Raw genomic sequence first — 16,768 nt, 5'->3', positions numbered from 1 at the left:
GTGTGAGGACAAGAACTCGAGTGAGAGGGACGGGAGATATGTGAAGAAACAGGAGTGTGTGCATAGGATGAGTACAGGGAGTAATGTCTACTGGCCAATGCAGCACTATGTAGAAACTATGGTGTTAATAATGAACATACTTCATTATTATTAGCCTAACAGGAGAATTTACTTGTTTCACAAGTGTCAGCTTCTTTTCTCTATGTACTTATCTATAATATGTTATCAAGCTGTGCTGAAAGATTACACTGATGTCTGAGTGAAGGATGGTTCATTGTCATAATTAAAGACTTGTTAATTTGTACTCACAGAATGACTTCCACATGGTCCAGCGCCCACTGATCATGACCTGCGCCCTCATGGCGCGGCTGCCACCATCGCAACTGTACCCCCCGTACACGAGCCTCCCTACAGCAAAGACAAACACACCAGTCAATGCAATTCAATCTTAAGATATAACACAACAGTCCTTGAAAGAAGAATGACTCATAGCATGTAGGTGTAATGATGTTTGTTGACAGCAATTAGGGGTTCCCAACAGGTGCACAAAATATTGTAAAAAAGCATAACCGATTTCTCATAAAGCTCAGGGTCCATAATGATGTGGAAGCACAAATGGACATGTTTGAGACTTCTGCAGAGTGTGAGGGACGGGAGAAAGTGGACCAGTGAAGCACAACACGTATAAAGATTCCCATATCCACAGGAGTCTTTGGGACATCCCAGTAAGGTCTTGTTCATAGACGACAAGGAAAGTATACATATTCGGTATACATATACATATACATATTATATATTCGGCTTAAGAAAGGACAGATCTTCACATGCATACTTCTACAGCAGGAGTGTCAAACATACGGCCCACGACGGTGTCCAATCCGGCCCAGGGGATGATACGAACAATATTAGAAAATAGAGATGCACCAGTCGAAGGGCCATAAATCGGAACGGTTTTATTTTGACCAATCTCAATTCCGGACTTGCACACAAACTGCTTTGCAATCATTTCCCAAAATGTAATTTGTGTGGGAATATTATGAGGTCTGTAAACAGGACGTTAACACAGGCCAGACGCTAAAGACAGATGCAAAGAGGAGAACACAGACGTGCCAGCAGAGCAAAATCTGTACCAGGCACAGAAAGCTCACTATTCGCAAAATATAAGAATAAAAATATAAATATTGAAATATGGGTTTATATGAATGTATCTATGAAAGGGAACTGTCTTCAGAATAGTTTCAGTGGCATTTTCTTTGAACACAATGCATTCAAGATATACATTTTATCAGTTCAGTTCAGCTCTACTGTTTGAGCTACAGGAGCAACATACAGGAAAACTGATTCGACATTATTTGTAACATGTAATGTTATTCTGTGTGTAATACATGTTTGCAGACTCACAGTGGGATGTTGTAGGACACTCTCTGGGCTTTGATGAAATCTTTTGGCTGGTGTTGGGCAATGACGTGCCAACTAACTCCATTATTGACGCTGTACTGGAGAAGCACGGCCCGGTCGACTGTATCCGCCTGGTCCAGGGCAGCATTACAGCTGTCTGTTTGAGACACACTGCCTATCTGCAGCACGAACATGATCTTACTGGAGAAGAGAGATGTGTAGAAGGTGACCAATTATATTAACAACTAAAAAACAAGAAAACAAATGGATGTCTTGGATAGATTTTTTACTATACCTAGCACGGGTCAGATCCAGAGGTCTAGTGATGGCTTGTCTCATCTTGCAGCCGTTGAAGTACAGCGAGTCCCCATGAGCGTGAGGAGAGAGCTGACCGCATCCGCTGCCCACCCCGCCCCCCTGAATCAAACTCCAGCTCTCCTGAGACACTGAACCCGACTCAAAGTTATCCTTTATAGAGCTGGGCAGTTCACTGCTGGACAAAGAGCAGTCGTCACCTGAGGAAGACAAAACCTGTTCCTGTTTGTTCTGTTGCACTGTAAACTTCATGGAATCACAGAGTCAGAGAAAACTGATGCCCACCATGATGCCCTTCATCACAGATGCAGACGGGTCCGCTGGTGCAGTACCCATGACCGCTGCACAGACCAGGACACGCTTCCCCGATATACACGTGATCCACGCCCCAGCTGTAGCGCTCGCCAGCCGCCTCGTGCTGAATCCAGCGAAACTGTGTCGCACTGAAGACAGAAAGGACAGTCAGATATTCATACACAGAGATTCATAGTGTGTGCCTGTGGATATTTCACTTTAACAATCAACTAATTCTGCACATTTCATTGATAATGCAATCTCTCCAAACGCCTGGTTGAGTTAGTTAGTAGTGTGTTGAAACTGGCGGTTATGGTAAGGGCCGGGACATTTCTCAAACACCAATCACAACACACTACCCCAGCCGACCAATCAGAGCACATTGTGCTTTTCAGAAGGAGGGGCTTCATAGAGACAGGAACTAAACAGAGCGTTACTGACAGACTGGGAAGAGAGGAGCTGAACAATGGAGAATATGAGGAAAATAATCAACATTCAAGCAGGAAAACCTGTTCTAGTAGAGCACAAAAACACAATCAAGCCACATCAATATGGCTTTAAAGGATGATTTATATATCATTTATGGGGACAGAATAAGTCATACCCAGAAGACACATGGTCAGGCAGTTGAATGGTGACTCTGGTCCACGCTGAACTGTTGACAGGACTGTAGATCGTGGACTCGTGGAACTGGAAAGGTGAGCAACCCACGTTGTTGACGGAGGAAGGGAGACAGGCGGACTGGACTAACTGCCACATGTCTGACCTGTGAAAGACAAGAATTGTATTACTAGATAAAAATATTACCACTTCCTTTCTATTTCTAGACCAGAAAACTTTGAACAAATGTTCTATTAATGTTACTGGAAGAACGTTTGTTGCCAGAACATTATATAAAGAGAACGTTCCCTGTTAGCTGGTACCCTATGCTTACAAAAATGAAAGTGCAAGGCTTTGTAATATAAGATGTTACATCGAGATCAGCGTCACTCACCTGGCATCCTTCCTGTACTGCAGACGCACTGAATGATGGTCATCACATCTGTCTGCCTCACAGCCGACCACAATCTACAGTGGACAGAGACCAGTGTCACTGCATATATATATGTGTGTGTGTGTGTGTGTGTGTGAGAAATCTGAATGATACTGAACATCTCGTGCTCGAACCTTGAACTGTAAGATGTATCCAGGTTGAACAATGAGTTCACGGGTTGCCAGGATGTTGTGCGAGCCGTCTTGGTTCTTGTTGGGCCAATACAAGTGGAACGACGGGTTTCCGCAGAAGCCGGCCGTGCGGACAGCATTGGGATTGAAGCTCCAACTCTCTTCATGAGAGACACCCTCTGGAGGAAGGAGAACATTACTGTAATGCTGTAATACGGACAGTAGCTCTAAGTTACGATGACATGCATCTCACAAATGCCCCAGTCTTTTTTCACTCTAAAATCATGTTTGATTTCCTTGATCCTAGGATCACCGATTTAAACTTCAGGATAATAGTGGAATACCATATGACGACTAACCATCATCAAAGGTGTCCAGCAGAGTGCTGGGGTTAATGTCAGAGCCGCCCACGAGGATGTTGTCTAAAGCCCACTGAGCGCGCTCCACGCTGGGCCTGACCAGGCCTGACGACAGCGAGAACGGCTGCCACCAGCGCAGACGCGTGCCGTTGGTCAGAGCTCTCTCCGGCAACACGATGTAATCTCTCCTCACAGACACGTACTTTAGATAGTCCATCTCATGGAGCAAAGTCCAGGACACACCTTACAGAGAGAACATGTGATGAAGCAAACTCAATTTATTTATAACACTTGTGTCTTAAAGAGGACCTGTTCTGCTTTTGTTCATCTTTCTCTTGTTTGTAATGTTGCTGTTTGAGCATGAAAAAGCTCTGCAAAGTTCCAGTTCTTCTCTATATCAGTGTCAGTGTTTCTGAAACACCTCCATCTCGAGTTTTCTTCACAATATTCCTCATTTAAATTCATACGCAGAATAAAGGGGCGGGGCCTGGTTGAGTTAGTTAGTAGTGTGTTGAAACTGGAAGTTATGGTAAGGGGCGGGACATTTCCCAAACACCAATCACAACACACTGCTCCAGCCGACCAATCAGAGCACATTGTGCTTTTCAGAAGGAGGGGCTTCATAGAGACAGGAACTAAACAGAGCGTTACTGACAGACTGGGAAGAGAGGAGCTGCAACAATGGAGAATATGAGGAAAATAATCAACATTCAAGACTATAAGGGCATAATAGGTCCTCTTTAGTAAAAGTGAAAATGAGAATTATTGTTTTATTACTAATGAAACATACCTCCATCAATAGAATAATCCAATAACACGCCCTCTTTCCGACAGGTTGGACGATGGCACAGTGTAACATTCTCCTCACTGCCGATTTTAGCCCAATACTCCACAAATCTGGAACAGACACATGTTATTAATATGAGAATATACTTAATTACTGCCTATTATTGACCTGAACAGGGTCCTGGCAAACACACAACGTTCCCATAATGTTAATATTTGGTTCCCCTTTGGTTTGGTTTTGTTTTTGGTAACCAAATAATCACAAATCTAGCAATGTTCTGTTTTTACAACCATAAAATAACGTTTACAGAACACTGCAGGAAGTTGCTTTTGTTTTGTTTTTTGAGACAGAACATTCCCTAATGGTTATTTTTAGGCTTTAAAGTAACCTTCTAATTAAAATGTTGCAGATGTTTTTGTGTGACAACTTTAAATTTTAATTTTTCATAATTTTTCATTTAATCTTTCGACATTTTTCATGACTGACATTACTGTAATACAGAATTTAATTCCAATGTAGAAATACGTCATAAATAAATGAAACTTTATAGCTGAAAGTTTTAAACCAGGGTTAAGTGTAGTATGAAAAGCTTAAAAGCCTCATAAATGTGTGGCTTTGTTTTCCTTCACTGCACTATATCTTCATGTGTTTGTCCAGCACACGTTTTCTCACAGAAAGTCTCACAGTCGCGTCATTTAAAACTAAACGTCATTTTGTGTAACCGGCTCACACTGAAGAGAGCCTGAGGTTAACTGAGAGTTGTTTGTTTATTGTTGATTTATTATTGATGTGCTCTGCTTCATGAACATTCTAGGGGGAAAAAATCGACCTACTTCCATAAAGAAAACTTTCCTGTCGAACCAAAAACAAACCTTAAACGTGAGTTTTGGGAACGTTCTGTGAAGCAAAACCTGTTAGTTTGGTCAAAAACAGCTCCATCATGCTGACATCAAAGCATCTCTGTGAAGGGTTTGACATACAGTGTGTGTGGCTGTACGAACTAAAAAGAAAAATGTGTAGTTACTTCGCCCCACGCAAGTCCAGATCGCTAGTGACCGCCTGTCTGGCGCCCGCCCCATTGAAATACAGAGCCGTTCCCTCCACCAGCACCCTGCAGTCGGTACAGGGGGAACCGCCCTCCAGCATCTGCCACTGCGGCCCACGGGCCCCGTCCCAGTCGAAGCGCTCCTTCAGCGAGGCCTGCTGGGAACACAGTGAGAGCTTGATGTGTGCGGCGCTCGTGCGTGCATTCAGCGGTCTGTCCGGCTGTGCTGTGCTCTGCTTTACCTTCAGCGTGCTGCTGGCGTAGCAGCTGGGTCCCGTGAACCCGGGGTCACACAGGCAGTGCTGGTCCAGACAGTCTCCATGACCTCCACAGTGGTTCTCACAGGCTGGACCGATGTAAAAGTTCTCCACCGCCCACTGCGTATCCGAATGCCTCTGATAGAACCGGAACCGCACCGTTCTGTGGACAACAGCAGGATCATCATCACTCCACTGAGAACGGCTATGAGAACTCTTTCCCTGCACATGCACGTACAGAAACAGTGAGTGAGTGAGGTCTGTGTAGACGGCTGCGTGTGTGTCTGCGATATCTCACGTGTCTGCGAGACTGTCTGGTAGAGGGTAGACGGCTCGCTTCCATCCGTCGGCAGGGAAGAAGACGGACGGCTGTGACACCTGTCCGGCGCAGCGAGGGTCTGCAGGCAAACACTGAGGCACCAGGTACTTCCAGGTCACACCGAAGTTCACCGAGTACTGAACGTGAACCTGTCTCTCCGCAGGCTTCTCCGGCACGCTGCAGCCGACCGCAATCTAGCAGACAACACACATGACTGTGGAGCTGGGATACGTGTCACTGATTTTACTTTTTTGTTTTTATCTGTGCCGCTATCACGTCTCGGAGCGGGTGATTTCTTCAGTTCAAAATAACGAGGAACGGTATGTTTTTATGAAATGCTGCAGAGATGATATAATGCTCTGGTAACTAAACAATTGTCATCTACTCCATATGCTGCACGTGTGTGTTAGTTTACCTTGAACTGCATGACCCAGCCTTTGGCTGGAACTAAGTCATGTGTAACGGCGTAAACTTCCTGTCCATCAGTGTTTCCGCACACCATGACTCCGTCTGGAGAGCTGCAGAAACGTTTCACGGAGCAGTCTTCTGAAAACAGCCAGTGGTCGCTCACTGAAACGAAACAGATTCAAGTGAACATGTGTGCTGTATATAGAGAGGAAGTGAGAGCAGGAATGAGTTACAGCCAGTGACCCCGTGACCTGCACAAGCAAAACTGCTTCAGACCAACATCACAAAGCCATTAAAGAACACCTATTCACATGTTCATCTTTCTTTAGTGTGTAATGTTACTGTTTGAGCATCAAAAAGCTCTGCAAAGTTTCTCAGATTTCGTACCGATGGTCTCCTCGTGATGGGCGAGCGAGCCGCTGTGGCGGGTGTGTGTGCCGTCGGCGGGCGCTCGCTCATGACTGGGCAGTGCCACTCCTCCAAACGTGTCAGAGATCTGAGCGTGAGCGTCTGATCCGGAGATCAGCACATTATCCAGGGCCCAGTCGCTCCGATCCGCCCCGTCATGCTGAGGCTGCCACCAGCGTATCCGAACGCCCACGGCCCGCGCCGCCGCCGGCAGCAACACGTTCACAAACCTGCGGAAGAACACACAGACGGGTCAGATGATTCACAGAGTGAACGTACACTAACCAGGGGAGTTTAATTCACCAAATCAGATTATAATCTTTTCCTTGTAGACCCCAAACTTTTGAACAGTATTTCTGATAGAGTTACAGTGTTGTTATGAGATGCTGAAAGTATAAAGATTTGTCAAGTCTTTGACTTGTATCATTTTCTGCAGTAATGCGTATGTGAATGGAAAGCCCTAATTATGTTTTCTTTCTTTCTCCCTTTTCCCTGTTATAATCTTCTGTAAATGCTATGATATACTGAAATCACCAACTTAAACAAGTAAAGTCCAGCGCTGTACGCAGAGCCAGAGAATCGGCACAGATCAAGATGGAGCTTGGGATTTTAAGAAAGGATATTGGCTTCGTTCACATCAAGCACACAGTCCTAGCTGACAGACTTACTCAGGCTTGCTGTACTGGTCGTAGAAGATCTCGGTCAGCAGACTCCAGCTGATGCCAGCGTTCACACTGAACTCCAGCAGAACGCCCTGATTGCGGTTGCTGGGCGCGATCATACAGCCGTACATGAAGTAGAACTGGATGAATTCAGCGCTGGTCAGATTCAGATCCACCGTCACCAGCTGACGAGAGCAGCTCTGGACATCAGACGAACAACAGAAACTGAAAACTGCAGCAACACTGTCATGTGTGCCGTAACATTACTGCATCAGACAGGGAACGTTCTGGAAAGGTACCCTCAAAGTTATCAACAAACGTTCTTCCAGTAACGTTAATAGAACGTTTGTTCAATGTTATCTGGTCTTTAATAATGTTCTCAAAACTTTAGCACAAAAACATTATTTATACATCGTTAATGGAACATTTTAGTTGGACGTTCATCTAATGTTTTTTAAGAGTGTTTCACGAGTTCAGAGAACATTCAAAAGTAACGTTCCCTTAATGTGCGAAGAATGATACAATGGAACATTCTCTTAATGTTTGCATAACCAAGGAAAAAAAACATTTAAAAAAACTGGACATTCAGTAAACATTCAGGAATAATGCTTTCATAACTTAATGAGAACGTTAGCAAAACGTTCGTAGGACATATTTTTTGTTAGCTGGGACAGTCCTTTGGTTTACAGTGTAGTTGTAAAGGACTCTAAACATAAACTAGACTTGAGACTTGAGATAGACAGCTGAACAGACAGATTTGACTTGAACATAAGATTTTTATGGAAAGCTGGCAGGGTGAAAGTTTTCTGAATAAACTCATATGATATCTGAGATGGAGTTTGCTCAGAGGCATTGGAGAGACACGACTATCTGCGGGAAGATTTCACGGTCTGATGAAAGTAAAATTGAGCTTTTGTGCCTCGTCGTGAAGCTCACAATCCTCTGAGAACATCATCCCTACGGAGAAGGACAGCAGGGACGCCAAACTCATAAAGACACGATGAAAAATGGATGGGGTAAACTATAAAAAAGCCTTAGAGGAAAACAGGCTGGGACAGATTCTTCAGGAAAATAAGCTCTTTGCCGACGGTTGCTCTCAGTATTAACTGTGGGAGCTGGAATACTTATGAAGTCACTGATTTTGTTTTTAGTTTTCATCTATACTTGGTAAATTGCCAAATCCTCACTTCATGACCCAGCTGACACAAATATGCTCAAAAAACATTTTGCTAACTTTCACATTAAGTTATGAAACTTTATTTCTGAATGTTCTGAAACAAAAAACGCTAGACGAACAATTTGTATATTTGTATGTTTCTGTGCTAATGTTTTGAGAACATTATTAAAGACCAGATGACACTGAACGAACGTTCTATTAATGTTACTGCGAGAACATTTCATAACTTTGAGAGAACCTTTTTCAGAACGTTCCCTGTTAGATCTTGTGATTTGGTGTGGAGTGTGAATGTGAGAAACTCCAGAACTCTTTGAGGGACGGAGGGCTTTACCCCGCTGAAGTGCAGGGCGGATCCTGAGGCCACCGCGCCACAGACGCTGCTGATCTTGCCGCCGGTCAGCAGGTGCCAGTGATTGAGCGCCGGGGCTCGACTGAAGCTGTCCTTCAGCTGGACGGGCAGAGAGAGCAGGGGCTCATCGCAGAACTCGCCTCCCCACTCAGGGTCACATCTGAAAGAGAAGAGCCGTGAGGAAGCGCAGACGTCCTGCAGGCGTGAGCGTGAGCGTGAGACGGACTTACACACAGGAGCTCTGTCTACAGCGGCCGCGGCCGGAGCACATGTCAGGACAGCCGTCACCGATGTACAGGTTATCCAGAGCCCACGTCTGCTGCTTATCGAAGGGCGCCGGCTGGAACCAGCGGAACCGCGTGGCCGTGGACCTGAGCATTCGCCACAAATAAGCACAAAAAACTTTAAATTCAAGTGTTTTCTTTCTTAAACTATGTCCTAACCAGACGCGAGGTTGGCAGAGAAACTCCGCCCACACACTCTTCTGATTGGCTGTGATTTTTGATTGATTTGGTTGCGAGTGCAGTGCATTTGGAGAGAAACTCCGCCCACACACTCTTCTGATTGGCTGTGATTTGTGATTGGTTTTGTTGTGTCGCATAGTCGTGTCGCATCTGGTTAGGACACAGTGTTAGATATCACTGATGTGTGTGCAAGTGTGTGTGTGTGTTTGTGTGTGTGTGTGTGTGTGTGTGTGTGTGTGTGTTTGCTTACCTGGCGTAGTGTGGTATGGGTAAAGTAATTCTGCCCCACTTGTTGTAAGTATCAGACACCAACAATCTCTGCAGTGTGTAAGAAGAGCAGTCTGGACTTGTGGGTAAACAATCCCTGACCAGCGGCAGCCACGTGAGGCCCAGATCCAAAGAGTACTCGAGCTCCACCGCTGCGGACACATGAACACACACAGACGTCAGAGAAAAGCCCTTCTGCTCATGACAAACACAGAACGAATCGCTCGTGTCAGGGACCTACTGTAGCAGGACGAGGTGACCGAGCAGGAGGCAGAGAAATCAAACTGGATGAAGGCGTCCGGGCCCAGACTGATGTCGGTGGTGATGCCGTAGCGTGTGTTTGACTTCTCGATGAAGGCGAAGGCTTCGCCGTCAGAGCCGCACACAGGCATCCGCGTGCCACCGGGGTGCAGCAGCCAAGAGCGGCCGTTTGTGGAGGAGAAGTCGTCCTCCAGCGGCCCCCAACCACTGGCACTGCCGCCCACCACCAGCTGCACACAGACAGACACACACGTCAACATGCTTCTGATGTACATCGACCATATATTTAATACAGTATGAATGAGTGTACTGCAGTAACGTCTTGGCTCTTTACTTTATCAATAACCCAGGGACTATGGAAGTGTCCGTTCTCAGACGGCTGCCACCAGCGCAGGCGTGTCGCTGGAGTCCGCGCTCTCAGAGGGATCTCCAGGGCCACCAGGTGAGCCTGGTTACTGCTGTTGCTGTACAGGAACTCCTGAAGCAGAGCCCAGCTCAGCCCTCCATCCACGGAGAACTGCAGGAGCACCGGCTGGGAGCGCGGATCTGGGGCCGCTTTCCCACAGCCCAGCCTCAGGAAGAACTGGATAAACCTGATCGGTGACACATTTCAACATTAATAATGGGGTGGGACACGTTTTTCATGGTGAATATCTCATGTTTGTGGAATACCTAGCATTAGACAGATCCAGATCCAAAGTCTCCAGCATCCGCAAACCGTCCTCACTGAAGAACAGGTGGTTCCCGCTGGTGGTGATGCCACACTTTCTGGAAGGTTTTCCTCCACTCATCAACTTGAAATGTTCAGAATCCAAAACTCCACCTGTGACAATCAATACAGATACATCCCAAAGAATCTGCTACAGTCAAGAGATACACTTCAAACAATCTGTCTGTAAGGAAACATTCAATTCTGCAAACATTATTACTTTTGAATGTTCTCTGAACGTTCTGAAACAAGACGTAACATGTTTGACGAACATCCGAATATGTTCCATGAACAATGTATAAATAATGTTTTTGTGCTAACGTTTTGAGAACATTATTAAAGACCAGATAACTTTGAACGAATGTTCTATTAACATTAACGTACATGAGTTACATAATCAGATTACTTTTTTCAAGTAACTAGTAAAGTAATGGATTACTTTTAAATTTAAAACGAAGTTACATTTTCGAATGAGTAACGTTACTTTGTTTTCCCATTTATTGACTGACTTTGCATTTCCTTCAGACTGAGGCTTATTCATTTCACTTTCGGTGTGAAAGAAATAGTGTTTTTTGCTATTAAGCAAGCCCAGCCCAGGCGAAAAAAAGTAATGCCAATGTAACATAACATAATACTTTCTATAAAAAGTAATTAAGTAACAGAATTAGTTACTTTATTAGGGAGTAACGCAATATTGTAACACATTACTTTTAAAAGTAACTTCCCCCAACACTAATTATGACAAACGTGTTTCAAATGCAAACATATCATTGTGTTACTCTCAGTCATGTACCAACATACTGTACAACATCTGTTTGCTTCTGTACCTTCAAAGTCCTCCTTCAGGAAATCTGGATTTGGCACCTCTGGAACGGAGCAGTCGGAACCAGAGTAACCCGGATCACAGTCGCAGTGAGTGCCTCGAACACACACGCCATGGCCGTTACACATGTTCTGGCACTGAGGGCCGATGTAGACGCTGTCCAGGGCCCAGGTGGGCGGAGCCGCGCCGCCAGAATAAAACCCTTGGTACCAGCGGAACCGCACTGATCTGCCAATCACAGAAGCTCTGTTACACACTGAACACGCAACAGTCAACTGTCAAAACAAACAGCAGCCCAGCGAACAGGGAACGTTCTCAGAAAGCTTCTCTCAAAGTTACGAACAAAATAACGTTAATAAGTTATCTGGTCTTCAATAATGTTCTCAAAACGTTATTACAAAAACATTATTTACACGTCATTCATGGGACGTTATTTAAATGTTCCTACTTGTTTAGAACATTCAGAGAACATTCAGAAGTAACGTTCCTATAGAATGAGAAGATGGAATGTTCCTTTAACGTTCACATAAGCATGAAAAACATCTTTAAAACATTTAAAAAACTGGACAGAGAACATTCCGAAATAACGTTTTTATAACTCAATGGGAACGTTAGCAGAACGTTCATAGGCTGTAATTTTGTTATCTGGGCAGCCGGTGTGTCCCACTCACCCACACAGCCGCAGCTTGCCGAAGTGGATCATTTCTCTTCTCCAGCCCTGCGTGGTTCCAGGATAGTAGACGCTGGCAGGGTGGAGTTCAGTCGAGCAGAGCGAGCTGAGCCTGGGGCCGCCGGCACACAGAGGGACCAACAGATGCCACGTGGCTCCGAAGTCCCGCGAAAACTCCAGACGCACAGGGTTCAGGGAAGAGCTTTCAGTTGTGCAGCCCACATTGATCTAGAACAGGAATCATAGTTACTGATGTTCCCACTTAACCGAGATAATCAATCAATCAATATAACAAATATTTGCCTTTAACTTTACAGTTAAAGTGATAGTTCACACAAAAATGAATATTCTGTCATTAATTACTCACCCTCATGTCGTTCCAAACACAAATGATGATCATTTTAACTAGATTTCTGTGCCTTCATTTAAAATTTGTTCACCCAAAACTCTGACGCTTCAAAACATTCATAAAGAGATCATAAATCAGCAAACGTACAGAGAGCACATCAAATACGGTAAACAGAAGCTCAAATGTGCCGCATGACACGTGAGAATGAACCTCGTTGGTTCTCATGCTTGAGTTTCTGTTTACCATATTTCATGAGCTTTCGTGTTCAATCGCAGGTCAATTTTTGTATGTGAATAAAAGCCTGAATGAAGTCTGTGCATCATAAAGCGATCATGTCTCTTCAGAAGACTTGGTTAAACCGCTTGATTCATACACTACAAATAATGATGAGTTTCTGTCTTGTTTTCCAGCACAAATATCTAAAAATTCTTAAATCAAGATACATTTACTAGAAAAGAAAAATGACTTTAGATATTAAGTGTTGTTTTTGAAAAAAATCTTGTGCTTAAAACAAGAACAGATATCTGCCAATGGAGTCAGAAAAATAATCTTAATTTAAAGGGAAAACAAGATTATTTTTCTGACCCCATTTGCAGATATCTGTTCTTGTTTTAAGCACAAACTCACTTCATTTTGATAGATTTTTCAGAAAACATGACTTAACATATTAAGAAAGTATTCATATATATGTTCAGAATGTTTAGATATTTTTACTGGAAAATCAAACAATTTTTTTTTTTCAGTGTATGGATTTACTTTACAATGAAGCGTCAGAGTTTTGAGTGAATAGACTTTAAATGGAGGCACAGAAATATCTCAGATTTCATTAAAAATATCTTTATTTGTGTTCTGAAGATGACATGAAGGAGAGTAAATGATGACAGAATTTATTAAGTTTTCATTTTTAAGCGAACATTCCCATAGGGAAAAGGGCCTTTTAAATGCCAATGTTGATCTCACAAAGCCGTACCTCAAACTGGATGACGGTGTTCTCGTTGACATCAATATCTCTCGTGGTAATAGAGTGTTCGCCCAACTCACTGGACATGAACACCATGGCGGAGTCCTCTTCCCTGCAAACACAGTGAGGGTCACATGACGCCATCAACACTGAACCAGAAGCTCAGAGGTTTGACCAGTAGATTCAGACACAAGCTGGACTGCTAGAAGTCAGTGTGTACTGAGTCCACTACAGTTTATCTCCTCTAGGGCATTACATCGTTTTACACTGCATGCTAACATGAGGGAAACACGCTGGAGATACTCACAGTCCTCCTCTCTGATACGGGCAGTAGAATCCAATGTTTCCTCCAGGATAAAACAGCCAGTTCCCCTCCTGAGGACCAGCCTCAAAGCTCTCCAATATAACCGGCAAATTATTGATGCTGTTGCCATCTATGATCAGGTCATCAATCACCCACACCTCCTCCTTCTTACCTGAAGAATTGAAGAGATTGAAGAATCAAAACAATGAGAAAAAACATCCTCCAAAAAGTCCCTCCAGCGGGAGTTCTTCTCTATATCAGTGTCAGTGTTTCTGAAACGCCTCCATTGTAGTCTTGAGTTTTCTTCACAATATTCCTCATTTAAATAATTCATACGCAGAATAAAGGGGCGGGGCCTGGTTGAGTTAGTTAGTAGTGTGTTGAAACTGGTGGTTATGGTAAGGGGCGGGACATTTCCCAAACACCAATCACAACACACCACTCCAGGAGGGGCTTCATAGAGACAGGAACTAAACATAGCGTTACTGACAGACTGGGAAGAGAGGAGCTGAACAATGGAGAATATGAGGAAAATAATCAACATTCAAGCAGGAAAACCTGTTCTAGTAGAGCCTGAAAACAACATCAAGGTCCTCTTTAAAGTGTAAAAGTAGCACACTACTCTTCTGTGTTACGAACTCATCTCCATATGTCACTTGTGATTGTGTGAGTGAGGTGTATGTGGGGCGTAAATTTCTTACCACTGTTGTACGGCTGCCACAATCGAAACCGTGTAGCGTTCGTCTGCGCACTGGGAGGCAAAGACATGTGAACAAACAGCGTGTCTGTGGAGGTGGGGAAATAAAACTCGTCTATAAGCAGCCAGCTGATCCCTCCATTCACTGAATACTGCAGCAGCACGGAGTGAGAGCGCTCGGGCACGCCTGCGCACACAAACACACACAACATGTGTTTACAACCAACAGGAGACGAGCAGAAAGGCTGGAGATTGAACACGCTTAACGCCAGACTCACCCTTAGTTATGAACTTGAATGAAAACTGGATGTACATGGTGTTTGTGCAGTCCAGATCTGTTGATACCAGCATCCGCAGTCCCTCCTGCAGGAGAACATGACAGTCATCCGGATGAAAACAAAACTGATTTACTGACATTAGCTAATGAAACTGCACTCTAGAACCCTAGATGTTCTATAAACATTTGATCTACAGTTCATGTAACTACATTAAATTAATGCTAGACACAAGTAGTTCGGTCACACTTTATATTAGGTTTCTTTAAAAGAAACCTGCAGTTAGTCGTCTGTCACTATAAATGCTCAAGCTCAATATTGTATGTTATATATTTGATGCATAAGGCAGTGCATGACACTATACTCACGCCTTTGAAGATGAGGGCCGTTCCTGATTTCAGAGGCTCTCCGCTCAGCGTTCCCCGCTCTGCGCCGTACACCTCCGGCCAGATATCTGACTTCAGGTTCTCATTGAAGTCCTCCTTCAGAACCGACGGCAAAGCGACCAGAGGCACACAGTGGGCCCCGCCGAAGCCCTTGTCACAGCTGCGTGAGAGAGAGAAGCCACTGTAACTGCAGGATCGCTGAGGAGCGTTTGAGGTTATCAGCTGGTGTCGACACTCACACGCAGTGTCCGCTGTCACACAGGCCGTGTCCGGAGCACATCCACGGGCAGCCGGGCGTCAGCAGCACATTGTCCAGCGTCCAGCCATCGGCTCCGGGAGCAAAAACAGGTTGAATCCAGCGGAACCTTGTTCTAGGAGAACTACAGGAATCAGAAAAAAGGGTTGAAAAAAAACATGCAAATAGGGCACACTAGCATAAAGTAGCATGACATGACTGTAAAGCTTTTTGGACACACCATGGCATATAAGTACCTTATGAATAGAAAAAAGAAGGTAAGGTACAGTGACGGCAGTATAAATGTTTAGTGATAAACGAGTGAATGGGACTGTATAAAATCATCTGTACAGTGTAAAGAGTCATACATGGCAGCGCTGGGCAGGTAGACAGTGACTCTCCTCCACTGCAGATACTGAGGCGCGCTGTACACCGACCGCTGGCTGTATCCGGAGCAGCCGATGGCGGGCGGCACACACTCGGGCGTGACGAGAGTCCAGCGGCGGCCGCAGTCGGTGGAGAACTCCAGACGGACGCCGTGGGCTGGAGACGCTGCCTTACTGCAGCCCATGCTCAGATCAAACTGCAGGAAGGAGGAGCCGGACACCTCGAAGTCCCAGCTCTCAGCGTAACGCGGCCTCTCTGGCGGGAAAGAGCGCAGTGCAGTCATTCACATCAGACAGATCCTATCATACACATGTGCTTCATGAGCTTCTGTGAGTGCCAAAGGGCTAGCTCAGAACTAAATGATTTGGTCATACTTTATTTTGATGGTCCGTTTATGCTATAAGAAACATTGCACCAACATGTCAAATAGCTCTCATTACAGTATCATATTATTAGACTGTCTGCTTAAAGGCGCAGTAAGTGACTCTGAGAAACGCTGCTGAAAGTGGATGGGACTGAGCAGCACAACACACTTGTAGCCAATCAGCTGTAGGGGGTGTGTCTACTCATGATGGGGAGGAGAGAGAGTGAGCCAATCAGCAGTAGGGGGCGTGTCCACACATGATGGGGAGGAGAGAGAGTGAGTGAGAGATGTGAAGACTGTAGAAAGAGAGAGGCTGAGAGACATTATAAAAAAACAAAAGCTCACTGGAAAAAGAGATCTGAGTGGGAAGGCCTGAAAATGGACGTAGCTTTCCAGATGAAAATGCTCATTTAAATGTCTGTATGATGAATGAAAACTTATACATGAGATTGGCGATATCTTAACGGAAACTCACTGTCCATGAGCTCAGAGTTGAAGTTCAGCACCGAGTCTCGGCTCAGGCAGTCTGTGGTCACCTCTCCGCCTACAACTCGATACCAGTTGTGTCTTAAGGGAGAAGTGCCATCAAACGTGTCAAAGAATCCACTTCTGGCACTGTCGTTCATCCCGATCAGAATATTATCCAGGCCCCACTGGGCCGAGTGTTTCCCTGA

At 44.8% G+C, this 16,768-nt stretch overlaps 1 protein-coding gene across 1 annotated transcript in view; it reads right to left on the bottom strand.

Annotated features, from left to right (window-relative positions):
* LOC127500005 (reelin-like) overlaps positions 1–16,768 on the bottom strand; it is an 89,532-nt gene that overhangs the window by 7,389 nt on the left and 65,375 nt on the right. The window contains 31 exon segments of the mRNA XM_051870785.1: positions 310–408; positions 1,402–1,599; positions 1,694–1,913; positions 1,999–2,156; positions 2,612–2,773; positions 3,002–3,075; positions 3,175–3,350; positions 3,531–3,773; positions 4,321–4,427; positions 5,342–5,517; positions 5,605–5,782; positions 5,918–6,132; positions 6,354–6,508; positions 6,734–6,984; positions 7,423–7,616; positions 8,925–9,102; positions 9,173–9,313; positions 9,657–9,825; positions 9,915–10,164; positions 10,269–10,527; positions 10,607–10,757; positions 11,471–11,694; positions 12,138–12,364; positions 13,456–13,558; positions 13,754–13,922; positions 14,452–14,634; positions 14,726–14,810; positions 15,091–15,268; positions 15,348–15,488; positions 15,712–15,985; positions 16,570–16,764. Of these exon segments, the coding sequence (XP_051726745.1) occupies positions 310–408; positions 1,402–1,599; positions 1,694–1,913; positions 1,999–2,156; positions 2,612–2,773; positions 3,002–3,075; positions 3,175–3,350; positions 3,531–3,773; positions 4,321–4,427; positions 5,342–5,517; positions 5,605–5,782; positions 5,918–6,132; positions 6,354–6,508; positions 6,734–6,984; positions 7,423–7,616; positions 8,925–9,102; positions 9,173–9,313; positions 9,657–9,825; positions 9,915–10,164; positions 10,269–10,527; positions 10,607–10,757; positions 11,471–11,694; positions 12,138–12,364; positions 13,456–13,558; positions 13,754–13,922; positions 14,452–14,634; positions 14,726–14,810; positions 15,091–15,268; positions 15,348–15,488; positions 15,712–15,985; positions 16,570–16,764 (5,533 nt within the window).

This window comes from Ctenopharyngodon idella, chromosome 18 (assembly GCF_019924925.1).
Source record: "Ctenopharyngodon idella isolate HZGC_01 chromosome 18, HZGC01, whole genome shotgun sequence".
NCBI lineage: Eukaryota > Metazoa > Chordata > Actinopteri > Cypriniformes > Xenocyprididae > Ctenopharyngodon > Ctenopharyngodon idella.
This window is presented reverse-complemented; position numbering and strand designations above follow the sequence as displayed.